The sequence below is a fragment of the Sander lucioperca genome, chromosome 5 (genome assembly GCF_008315115.2).
Source record: "Sander lucioperca isolate FBNREF2018 chromosome 5, SLUC_FBN_1.2, whole genome shotgun sequence".
Lineage (NCBI taxonomy): Eukaryota > Metazoa > Chordata > Actinopteri > Perciformes > Percidae > Sander > Sander lucioperca.
Genome location: NC_050177.1, coordinates 36,695,272 through 36,708,657, shown reverse-complemented (window position 1 = coordinate 36,708,657; position 13,386 = coordinate 36,695,272). Strand labels below are relative to the sequence as shown.

Sequence of the window (13,386 nt, the reverse complement as noted above, 5' to 3'; positions counted from 1 at the left end):
TCAGACCAACATAATGATATGGGCCTTTCACTAGAAAATCACAGTTCAAATGTTTAAAGGTCTAAATATTAACCACAGGACTCGGTTCTTTACTCATTTATGTTAATGTCAATATATTTGTATCACTCACCCATAGAGGGTCTCCCTCCAGGGGTCCCACCATGGCCATGAAGAGAGGCTGTTGGAGCAGGGCGAACAGAGCGCTGATCAGAGACTGCATGCCTGTCAGGCTGCCAAACTGAGAGGATGGGTACCTGCAAGGGACAAACAATATGTATCAGAGGGGACATTTAAACAGGCTCATTACTAACCTGAATTTGAGTTTTAAATATCAACTCTGGGGGTTCTATTCAAACTGAAGCCAATCAAATTAAAACTACACACACACACACACACACACACACACACACACACACACACACACACACACACACACACACACACAGGTAATCCTACATTAAAAGTTATAGTTATAGCAGCAACTGAATGGCCATGGTTTTGGAATGAGATGAACAAAATTATATGGGTGTAATGTTTGTGTCTATGCATACTTATATGCTATACTATACTGTTATGTTATGTATGTAGTAAATCTACAATTCTATATTGGTATCATACAGTATCATTGTGTGTGCTGTTATGCCGTTACGTTTTGAACATGTTGACACTTACACAGCAGCATAGAGGCCTCCAACTGCAGAGTGGATGAAGCCTCTGACAATAGTGTGCAGGATAAAGGACAGTATCTAAGGAGGAGGGAAATGAAGAAAAAAAAAAGATAAATTTTTCATTAAGTATCAGTTTACAGCTGGCCTGTCCTCACTGAGAAATGGCTTTCATCTTTGATAAATGAGATTCAGGATGAGTGAGTAACACGTAAAGACTCAGTTGTCCAGTAGGTGTCACTAAAGTACTTAGTGATATCAGGAGCTGCATTGCCATGTGACTCTCTCCTGTTTGAACATTGTGTACATCTCTTAGTCTTGGTCTGTCTCTGCAGCGTTAGACTAGCAGCACATGCTGTGAAATGTGCATCGCTGAAGAGCTTCAAAGAAATAAGATAGTTCTCTTATCCTGTGTGTTTGTGTACCTGAAGTGGCAGGTTAGGGACGATGCAGGTGACTCCAAAGCAAACCAGGAGTAGGTTAGTGAAGATAAAGGCTCTGGTGGCGTTGACGATCTTCTGTATCTTTTTGTCATTGCGACGAGGCTGACCAGGCTCCCTAATAGAACAGAATAGAGTAAAAAAGATTAGATTAGAGTAGAAAGATATTACCTTTTTAAGCTTATGCTTTTTCTTCTTCTTTTCTTTTCTTCTGTGTGTGTTTATGTATGCATCCTCACCTCTTGGCACTCTTGTCATTATCCTCCTCGCAGTCCTTGAGCTTCCAGTCCATGACTTGGCCAATCACAGGAGAGGTGACCAGACACAAAAGCTGGAGCACGCCAAAGATGGACGTGTAAACACTCACTGAGAGACAGATGACAGAGATACAGACAGAGTTGTTATTTTTTTATGCTATATTTTGAAGTTTTGAACTTGAAAATGAAATGGATGAAGACGTTTAGAGGGTGATGCACATAGAAACAAGCAAACACAAAGTGGACAGATGGCTGAGGAGAACAGTTGAAGAGGGTAGGTCTTAGATCTTTGTAAGTGAAGCCTGAGGTTTCTTACCCACTTGCATCTTCTCCACTGCAACAGCAGCAAGAAGCCAGCATGACGGGAAAAGAGAAAGAGCAAGAGAGACAAACGGAAAAGTAAAGACGGAAAGTTAACAACAAGCAACAAGGCGGTTTAGCTGAGCGGAAAGCAGCTTGAGAGATTGTTAGGTGTCAGAGATCTAAGAGCATCCACTGCAACACTGTGGTCAGATGTTAAAGATATTCACATAACACCATGTGTGTGTTCACATACAGTTTAATCTTCTATGTGCTAGAAACAACACACACCTGTGCTGAGGTCTCCCTCTGTCAGGGACTCCAGGATGGTGTTCATGGCTCCCATGTAGAAGATGAGGCGCAGCTGGGTCACACACATGGTGATGAGGCTCAGCATGAAGATGGGACTGAGGATACTCTTCATGAAGGACTGAGCTGCAGCAGAAATTACAAATATTAACTTCATGGTGGCGGCAGGAAAAGTCAATAGTTTAGTGTGGCGTAGTTTGATACTTCAGCATTGATCAAGACACTAGTAGCCATAATGCCATGAAAACAGTCCAAAAACCATTAGGTCCAAGACTAAAAAAAAGGACTTAAGGTTGGCTAAGATTCCAGATACAAAAACTATACAGTATGTCTTTTATTTTGAAATCTAAGCAATTAGTTAGAAAAAAAGACTTCTGTGCTGGCTCAAAATGTGGTTTACATACTAAACTAGTACACTGTGGCCCTGCTGAGTGTTTCAGTACAGCTACATGATTTGTGTTTGTTACTGATGATAGAAACAAAATATATTCAGATGTTGATGTGTTTAAATTCAAATCAAGCCTTTCAGCTCTCAGGAGACCGGAGGAAAAGAAACCATGCCTAATAAGTAAATATTCTGCAACCCTCTCAGTGGCCATTAAATTAGACAGGAATGAGAGGGCAAACATGTTTGTGTGTGAGTGTGTAATATGGGCCTCCTTAAAGCTCCTGACAGTCAGAACATGTCCAGCTGTTATGAAACCAACCATATGCGGAGGATGCTTGGCCTTCAAACCAAAACAATGCTTCTCTAGGGATCTCTGCCAACGCGCCACACACTGCTGAGCGGCTTTTCTAAGCATGGAGTCCGAACCAATTTAACGGTCCATTTGCTATCAAAGAGACCCAGAGGGGAGCGACCAGACCCCCACACTGGGATTCCTTGACTCTTGTGTAGAAGAGCCAGAAGGGGCCAAAGGAGGACTGGAGGTGTAGGGGTAACAGAGGTTAGCTTAGCGTGGATGTAGGGCAGAGGTAAAGGGGCATTCAATGTAAGGGGTGTTTGTGCCTTATTGTTTTGTACAGATGTAGGTCAGACCCTGAGGTTTTATGTTTTTCAGAGCTGAGAGGCGATGCTGCTAATATGAAGTATATTGTATTCTATCATGTCATCACAACTCTGCTGTTGAAATGAGTCATTCTTAGCAACGCGTAATTAAATACTAACAAAATTAGTTTCTGGAAGGTTTTTTTTCTATATATATAAAGACATCAATTGTATTATTTTAATGTATATGAGTCAGTTATTGAAAAAATAATATTACAATCTGTTAACCATATTGCTAAGTTCTAATTGTGACACTGGTAATCTTAAAAAAAATAATAGCTATAATAACTTAGTTCTCAATGGAGAACATTATAAAGTGCTGGTATCACTATCCCTCCTCAGGACTGCTGTCTGGAAAAGCCTGGAAAGCCTTTGTCCATTATGGAGCTTTCAGACATCTGGCACAGCTCTCCTGCCCGATTCATTCACAATGCAAACTGGCTGCTGAGATGTTCAGATGAATATTCATAAGTTGGCAAAGTGGACACAACAAATAGTGGGACTGCCTTTGCTTAAGACTGGATCATTTGAGCACAAGGAGCAGTTATGTTGACTTGTTTCCCCATTTGGTTTCCACTTTTCCACCTTATAATAATAATAATAGTAATAATAATAATTCATTACATTTATATATTACTATAGATTCCTAACATTACAGAACGTCTAAGCTCAGACTTACTCTCTTCCTTGGCTTTGCACTTCACGTCCAGGTCAACAGTGGACAGGCACAGCTTGTTGGCCTCCTGCGAGGCCAGGTCTTTGGCCGGCTGGTGCTGCTGCTTCATGGAGTTGCCGACACTGAGACGGCGCCCCACTGTGGTCACCTGCCGATAAAACTGCTTCCCTGTGATCTTGTGGTCAAAGCCCAGCCAGCTGAACTTGATCTTCACCCTGAAGGATTGGTGGAAAGAGAACAGAAGGTGAACGGTGATTGTTTGCACAAAATGCAGAGTAACTGTCAAACTGTCAAGTGAAAAGAGGAGGAGGAAAGCAAGAAACAAGGACAAAAACATCAGTAGAGAAAGAGAGAGAAAGGGAGGAAAAGGGAAAAGACAGGAGGAAACAAAGGATCCAGGTGATTGAGAGCAAAGCCAGCAGATCACCTGGTTTTAGGGTCTTTCCTGTCTTTAGGGCTTACTTGGCCTCTGCTGCATTACACTGGGATTTACTGTGGGTGAGTGTGTGAGCATGTATGTCTCTACATATTGTGCATGTGTGTAATATAGTGATCTCTGTGGAGAATGCAGTCTGTCTGGGTCGGAATCCCTTTACAGCAGGTATGACTTGATGACAGCTGGTAGCATTACAGTGGCCATTTAACCCTTGTATTGTCCTAGTGTGAAATCTGACCCGTTTTCATAGTTTTTTTATATCAGAAATATGGGTTTCTTTCAACCAAACTGCCCAAAAATAACATGGATGCGTGGGTGTACATTCCATCTTGCAGGTAAAATCAGTGACTACTTTCATTGAATTTTGAATTGTAGGTATGTTATTCAATTTTATAGCATTTCAAAAAAATGTTAAGATGGATTCAAAACAGTATCCTGACTAAACTTTGACATAAACCAGTCTGTGATCCACTCAACATCCTTTGATCTTAACTATTAGTCAAAATAATTAATAATTTCAGCTTTTTTCAAACTCAAAAATTAGGTATAATGTCATATAAATTAGGTTTATTGACCATGAATTAAAAAAGTTGAAAAAAGTGACAAAGATGTTTTAAAAAAAGATTCAAAAGCATCGAATAAAGCGACAAAAATGTCGGGGAAAGAAGCAACAAAAAAGTTTTCAAAAAACATTTTCAAATTTAGACCCGAAAAGACAACAAGTTCATGGTCGTCAGGAAGACAACACAAGGGTTAATAATGATGGCTGGAGGCTATAGAAATGTTTATATGCCTTGGTGTGTGTGTGTGTGTGTGTGTGTGTGTGTGTGTGTGTGTGTGTGTGTGTGTGTGTGCATGTGTAAGAGCTTCTATTCGTCTTACGTGTAGTCCATGTCCTCTGGGCCGGGGAAGGGCTCCAGAGGCCAGTTGACAAAGCAGTTGAAGAAGACGAGGCAAGCGCAGGCGGCCCACACCAGCAGGATGATGATGAAGGTTGCACCCAGATCATAGATCACCTACAGGCAGGCAGACGGCACCCAAACAGACACATCATAATGAAGAATCAACATCTCATTCTGTGGTAGCAGTGTCATTCTCTCATGTTAGAGCATCGCCTTTCAGGAGGAATCCTTACATGATGGATGAGGACAAATTTATGAAAATTTTTGGGTAAATCAAGAATCGAGTGATGTCATTGACAGCAAAAATCAAATGTCACAAACCTTGATGCCGGGAAAAGTGACAGCAGAGGAGGCGTAGGATCCAATCATCAGAGAAATGAAGGTTGACCTCAGGTCTCCAAACATGTTGGGGAGCTATGGAGAGAGCAGAAAGAACAGATTAGGGTACTAAAATAAAAAAAAATAATACACAGCAAGTTCATATAAACACTTAACAAGTGATGTGTGAAGATTCATTCAAAACACAGAGGAAAATCTCGATCTTGATACTCGTTATATCTGACCGCTATATCTGAATATCATTTACATCCCTGTAAAACACTACTAGCCTGGGGCTTAATGGAGAACAATCAATCGCTAACATAACCTGCAGAAGCACAGAATGGTCTCGAATTTCATTCTGGAAGTAGAGGAAAAAGCTTTCTGTGTATCACTTCAGTGCTTAAGTAATGGAACTTGGAGGTTGGTTTATTTAAAAAACACGACATATCCTAGTGAATTAAAGTGAGAGTATGTGAGGACATTGCACTTTAATTATCCTACAAATTAAAAGTTGAATTCATAAGCAATAAATTGGGTACACTCAGGGGTTTTGCTGTTACAGCCTTATTTGGTCTGGTATGACCAGTTAGATTATGTTGGCTAATGTAAGTTAGTTAGATATTCCTGTAACAGACATTACTGAGTCTGTTTGCAGACTTTGAGAATTGTTTCTCTATTTATGCAACTTGTTATGCTGTTAGCTTATCTTCGTTGACATTTTTCCTTTACCTATAATAAACCAAAACCCACAAGCTCACTAAGTGTTAACATTTTTTGCATATTGCACACATCCAGGCAAACACGTCAGCCCAGTGCTCAACACAGTATTGACTATTGATAGGCTTGTCACCACAAAGTATAGTACACCCTGTACTGTCTGCAGCAGGCTGTTTTTGTCCTAGATTTTGAAGTGGAGCAGAGACAGAAATACCGGAGAGTCTTGCATGACGCGGGACCCTCAACTTTAGTAAACAGCCTTCTTCAAGAAGTAAGAAACAAAGCAAAACATTGACAACAGAGAGCATGAGAGCAACATGTGGCTAGATATGACATTTACTGTCTCTATCAGTCATGTTTAATCATGTGTCAGTCATGTTTAAATTATGCCATCTGGAGAATATATAGTTTAACATGGAGAAGAGGAAATCAAACTCCAAGTCAACAACAGTGAATGAACTGGGTCACTGGTGAAAGAGTGGGGGCAGGGAGTACAAAATTTGGGTGACACATTTTTATCGTTTGATCGTAAATAGCATTCCCCGCCCTCTACCATTGTCCTCATCTGTCCGTCCAGCCGTCTGTACGGCCGCTGTGCTAACCACAGGGGCGCAGCTTGTTAGGCAGCTGCTTGAACCCTCTCACCTCACACAGTCCTCACTGCCCTGGATTAATTGGACCAAAGGTGAGCTACAAAAATGGCTACGTCCATGCCATGACATCCAAAAAAACAAGTGCCCTGAATCCCCCCACTCATGTTTCCCTGTCGCAGCGCTCAACTGGAAGAATCCAGTTATGACACTTTACAGGAGGAGTCTGACTGACTGACTACACCAGGGGTACGATAGGTGAGCTGTTGCCCAGTCAGTGTAGAGGAGAGGACACACAAATGACCAGCTCAGCTTGTGTCTAGCTCAGCACTCTTGATGTGGTCATGACGCATCAAGGCCTTGATAGCTATGCAGAGTCAACAGGTTCAGATTTCCCCACTGTCGCTCTATCACTTCCTCATCCTCTAGCCTGTGACGATGGGTCATTTTTAATGTCCAGTCTTTTGCAAGAGTTCTATTAATAGCGAACATTTTGAAAATAATTTGGTATGCTATCGATTAAGGGACTGTATTAAAATTATTATTATCAGCCTTCCTCTGTAAAGTAGTTAATAGTTACATTAATATTTACATCAAAAAGAAAACTATTGAAAAGATATGGTCTTTATGATTTCACACATTCTTCTTCCTTGTCAAAATCTGGCAGCTACCAACTATTACCCACAATGCAACTTGAGTGCAATTCAGGTGTGTTATGCTAGTAGCAGCTAATGTAACCTTTTTTAAAGATAATTTTTTGGGGGGTTTTCCCTTTATTCAATAGTGACAGTGGATAGACAGGAAAGGGGGAGAGAAAGAGAGGGGATGACACGCAGCAAAGGGCCGCAGGTTGGATTCGAACCCGGGCCGCTGCAAAGGACTCAGCCTACATGGGGCGCACGCTCTTACTGTGGGAGCTAGAGGCCGCCCCGCAGCTAATGCAACTGCTAGCCTTAAGCAGAGATGAAGAGCAGGCTACAGAGGTCACTCTTTACAGACTACAGTAAGCTCACTTCTTTCCCCCTCCACACCTACAGATTTCTTTCATTTTCAAACATGAAGTCTTCAGCACCAACCGACGCAGACTCAAGTGACACTTGAATTCAACTTGCAGTTTTTACAAAGTCAAAAGGAGGGTTCAACAAAATCATTAATAACCTTGGCTTTGCTTTTTTATAAAGTGAAACATAAGGTTCAGCCCAACTCACCACCCAAATAATCTTCATACAGTCCCTAAATCACTAGTTCAAATAAACAATTTCCCCATTAAGATCCTAGATATCAGATACAAAGGAATAATAATGTGGATGAGTCAGTCCCTATCTTCTCTGTCATTCACCTCCTTGGTGTTTCTCTGGGGAAAGGTTAATTTGGAAGCAACACTGTTGCCACTGGGGATCATTTCTGCAAGCGCAGAGGTCAGTGGGAGAAAACAAAATCATGCGAGCAAACGGTGCAGTTCCTGAGCGAAAACCTCAAACCATCTGTGTGTTCAGCAGCAAGCCCAAACCAGAGTAAAAACCACGTCTAGGTCTTGTGATGCTGAGTGTTGGCCTCATAAAGTGATTACGTCAGAGCAGGAGTTTCTCTGGGTTACTGGGTCTGAGTCACAGTTGGGTAAAATCACTGTTTCCTAAAAACATGTCACAAACCAGTTTAGTTTAAATCTACTAATCATGAAAGAAGAAGTGGGGATTATTGGGTTCAGCAGCGTGAGGATAACATTAGAGTGAGTGTGTTGATGGGAGGAGCAGCTGTCAGGGTTTGACGAGGAGCAGATAACAGTGTTTTTGTAGCTGGAGTCAATAACACATCAGTCAAGCAGACAGGTGGGTTTGTGACTGTTAAACACTCAAAGACAAACAATCTGCTGTGACTTCAGGCGCTAACATACACACAACAAGCAACTGACTGCGAAATAACTGTAACAATCACAAGATAACAGACAGACACACATATTTACCCTATAGGTGATCTTTTGTGCCAGCTTTATATAATAAAAATACATTTTCCGTCATGTTCTGGGTAGGAATCATGCTCATTCTACAAATGCATTGTTGTCAGTTGATTAAACAAGAAGAAGTATTTACAGCCATGCTCTTTGAGGTTGTACTGCACAGCCTTGCTTGCTATCATGCTCACAATGACAATGCTAACGTGCTGATGTTACTATATGATGATGTTAAAACTATCTTTGCTTAGCATGTTAGCATGCTAATATATATTTAGCACTAACACAAAGTACAGCTGAGGTTGATGGGAATGTCATTAGTTTTTCAGGTATTTGTTCATAAACCAAATTATGAGACAAGTTGAAATTTTGACCTGATGATGGCGCTAGATGAAAAGTTAATCGATCACCATAGTGATACAAATTCATCCTAACATGAGTGTGTATAACAAATGTCATGGCAATCAATCCAAGTGACTGACCAACATTGCCCTTCCTAGAGCCACACTGTTATTTTCTTATCATCAAAAGAATGTATTGCCTGTGTGTTTCTTAGCCGCCAAGGTACAGTATTACGTGCACACTGAGAAATACAGAGAGAGTTGTGTGGAGCTGATAGTCAATTAGCTTTGTATCAACTCATTTAGCAATGGCTTGAATGTAACGGACGTTCATTAATACAAAAAAAAGTTACGCACTAAAGCTTTAATCAGAGGCATCCCAGTGTTTGTTCTGGAAATGTCACCTCATCAACTCACCCTTTTCTACCTTATTAAACCCAGGCTTTACTGATCTCCTATCTACTTAACGTCCCCTAATCTCGTTTACATGACAAGAGTCAGTACTTTTATCTCCAGGGGAACGACTGAGAGCAGATACATGTACCTCTTTAAAATAATAACACCCACCATCTATTTTGTTATTGCTTCTTCTCTGAATAGCTCTTTTGTTAGCTCTGCGGTCACAGTTTATCCATGCAGAGAGTGGCAGGGTACACACACAGATGGGCTCAGTGTTTGGACAGCCACTAAAGGTCTATTTTCAGCATCAGAGTAGTCACCTGGAGATAAGAGATCAGGGTTCGGTGGCAGCCAGGGTTCGCTTAGACAATGCTTTATTTTAGGGGGATGTGGGCGTTCATCAATAAGTGGATCTATGCATGTCAGGTTTTTGTTTGAACAGTACTCAGGTAACGCAGTATTTAATACAAGCACAGTTTGTTATGACTTAAACTTGAACTGAACTGTTAAGTGAACAAAACAAGAAAAATGGGTTTTGTAGATGAATTAAACATAAGTTTCCTTTTTGGCTAATCTAGAGACATTTACACTCCAACAGCTCTTGGGAAACTGCCACAATGTCCTGGAACCGATTTTGAACAGGCTGTACAGAGAACAGCAATGCAGTGAAGGAGGTTAAAACCATCAAGTTGAAACCTGTTCAGCTGTGATTTCACCTTGTCAAATGAATGCTGCACAGAGCTTCAGGCAAGATTGATATCTTTTCTACAGTCTTGGTCTGTCTCATTTTAACCCATATATCTTCATTAGGCACTTGATTCAATTGTAATAATATGTATGTTTCCACGGAGTGTAAGATTAGTCTGGAATCATATAAGGACCCTAACCCTCTCATCATGAACTTGAACCTGACTTCCCTTGAACCAGTTTAGATACTTGCTTGGTAAAAAGAAAATCCCCCTGCGACTGCTCATTCAAAAAGTTTGCGACTGCAAACTTTTTGGCCATCCTGCACTTTTGCATGTATTTTGTAAGTCACTCTTGAAAGGAGTGTGTGCTGCTGAGTGTTGAAAATGGAAATGGAGAAGGCAGAGTGTGAGGTGACAAAGAGGCCTAGGGAGTGAGAAACCATGATGAGGGGGAGAAAGAGGAAACTGGACAGAGCCGTTTAAGCGGAAAAAACAGAGAAATGAAAGAAGGAAGAGGGTTTGCTGCAGCAAGTGGAAACTTCAGCTGCCTTCTGCCGGACAACTAAGAACTAGCTCTGACCGGTCCTGTCCTGACGCACAGGATAGAACTATATCCATCATAAAGAGCAGCCAAGTGGGCCCTAAGATTAGCAAACACCAGCTGACGAAAACCAGACTGCATACCTTCATCAACCTGACGTCATCTTTTGCTCCCTCCTATTAGGAGTCCAATCATTTCAAAGCTGATATATTTTGGACTGACTTCAATGCCAAACAATGAATAAAAGCACATGAGCATTTTCACTAGAAACAAGATTTTGGGAGGGTTGAGAGGTCTCTGAATGAATGTTAAGACCACTCTGTGTCTGGTAGGGATTTACAGTCATTCTAGCTGCACAAAAATCCTCAAAATCTAGATCCAGTAATCACTTCTCACCACTACTCAAAGCCACATGGGCCTGACATCAGCAACTGCCGCTTTGTCTGGCAAGCTCGGATCTCAAATTACAAATTTGACCTTTGGCATTCATTCATCTTATTTCCTCTCACATCTCCCTTCCCTTCATGTGGTCAAATAAACAGTAAACAGAGCATATATACTGTTCTTCCTCTATCTCACCCTGCCATCTCCAGCATGGTAAAAACAGTCCACAGAGTGATGTGGAATGAAACACTGAGTGTGTGGAATGAAACACTGTGTGTGCGCTTTATAAATTTTCCACCTAACAAGAAATCACTCACTGTTTCTCCTTCAGCCCCACCTAGACATTTCAGTCATTTGGGAAGAAAAATTTAGATTTCTCAACTAAAAACCACATCTATGGACAATTTGTTGTTTTCAAGCAGGGAATCAGTCAGATGTTTAGTGAGCTTTTAAGAGGTGACCAAAAAAAAGGGGATTGAGAACAGAAGAAATATTACAGATAGAATGTACATTATGGCAGCAAGCAGAGCTTCAGACTGGGAAACCAAACCCAGGAAGCAACGGGGGCTCCAACACGTGCCACAAATGAGACGAGGAACAAGAGGAGGAGCTTCATGTCTGCCTATGGGTGTGGAAATATGTACATGTACGAAGAGGCAGTGTGTTGGGAACATTTAGCAAGAAAGAGGAGAGATTCTCTGTAACATGAAGCTGTTTACAGGCACAGAATGGAAAGGAATGGAATGAAGAGCAGAGACGGAATAAATCACCCCACCCTCTCCTCCTCCTCAGCTTCACTCCCTGTTTTCCATTGCCGAAAGAGGGGAAGGAGCCAAATGGTACACTTTGAGTTCATTAGCGGTAGCAAGAAAGGAGCAGAGACAAAGAAAGAAAGCATGGTGGTGGTTCTAGTGACTAAATGACAAAAATGCACGCATGCACGCACGCACACACACACACACACACACACACACACACACTGGGTGTTTTGGCTGGCTGGGTCACCCTAACCTGAGGAGTTTTAATGACACATGATGCCCAAGATGTTGCGTCAAAGCTTTTTACCCCCCTGAGAAATAAAGGTTACTTCTTAAAATAGTTGTTTTCCTCTTTAACCACCCCTGACCCAGAGATTCAGGAAAGGGCAGGGCGAGGGAAGAGCAGAAGCAATGCATCCACACAACATCGCTTACTACTTACTCTATCTCTCTCTCTCTCTCTCTCTCTCTCTCTCACTCACACACATACACACACACATACCGAGGCAGTAGTATAAACAAAACATTTGTCGAGGCCTGCAGGGTGCTCTATACTACTGTACGTTAGAGGCGCTCAACAGCTAAAGCAACACACACACACACACACACACACACACACAGTGCTGACACAATAACATACAGATCTCTTGCATGCACAAAAGACCGTTTTGACAGTTGTGAGCAGGTCTAGCTTTGCTGAGGAGCTGAAACTGGAGAAGAAAAAAACAAGACTGAGACTAAACACGGGAGGTTGGGTGGGGGGGGCACAGTGTGATGAAACCAGCTGAGCAACATGTGTGTGTGTGTGTGTGTGTGTGTGTGTCAGTCAGGGTCCCAGTAGGCAGCCTGAATAGGAAACAGTGCAGCATAGGTGGGGAGACACACACACACACACACACACACACACACACACACACCCTGTTGCTACTTCCTGTTTGTCTCCTCTGTGACAGCCTGTCCTCTGCTCTCCATGTGTTTTGTTATTTTCAATACACACTCTACTGTGCTGTTAGAACAATGACACATCTGTAGACTTGCACTGTAATCAACACACATACACACACATACACACATGTGTCCTTGTGTGAATGAAATAGTAATGAGGAGATGTCTTTTTTTGGCTCCCAGCCATAGCAGCAGAGCAGGTGAATAATAGTGAATAATAAATCACTAATGCAGACTCGCTCTCACATGGCCTCTCCTGTGATGCAGCACTTTCTCTGACTGATGAGATCATCCTGACCACTGGCTTTTCCTACCCACTCCATCACTCCCTCTTCTCTTGTCTACACATCACTGCTCATCCCTTTCTCCCAGTAGTCCCTTGTCAACTTCTCAGCCATCTGTCTGCTCCTCTTTTGTCCATCTTTTCCCTCTCTCTGATGCAACTGTCTTTCTGCCCATCTCTCTGTCTCCATCAACTAACCCTCTTGTTCCGTCCACTCTTCATCAGTGTCTCTTCACGGTGCTCTAATCCACTCTCTTGCCTCTCTGTCTTCTCTTTCCTCTTCTTCCTCATCACTATTTTTTTCCTTCCCCTCTGCTCCTCCTCATTTCATTTCCCCTCATATCAAATTATGCTATTCTGGTTTTGTTCATATTGATATTTTTATTAGAAAATTACATATTTTGTAATATATTATATGAGTATTTATATGTTTT

General features: G+C 41.7%; 1 protein-coding gene across 2 annotated transcripts in view; it reads right to left on the bottom strand.

The window, feature by feature from the left end:
* Positions 1–13,386, bottom strand: part of LOC116038874 (large neutral amino acids transporter small subunit 4-like) — a 29,944-nt gene that overhangs the window by 4,098 nt on the left and 12,460 nt on the right. The window contains exons 6-14 of one of the 2 annotated variants that reach the window (XM_031283568.2): positions 5,355–5,447; positions 5,014–5,147; positions 3,699–3,910; positions 1,954–2,097; positions 1,679–1,696; positions 1,345–1,471; positions 1,091–1,223; positions 673–746; positions 131–254 (exon numbers count right to left, since the gene is read on the bottom strand). In XM_031283568.2, coding sequence (XP_031139428.1) covers positions 131–254; positions 673–746; positions 1,091–1,223; positions 1,345–1,471; positions 1,679–1,696; positions 1,954–2,097; positions 3,699–3,910; positions 5,014–5,147; positions 5,355–5,447 — 1,059 coding nt within the window. The remainder of the gene's footprint in view (positions 1–130; positions 255–672; positions 747–1,090; positions 1,224–1,344; positions 1,472–1,678; positions 1,697–1,953; positions 2,098–3,698; positions 3,911–5,013; positions 5,148–5,354; positions 5,448–13,386) is intronic. The other variant, XM_031283569.2, reaches the window with a different exon arrangement.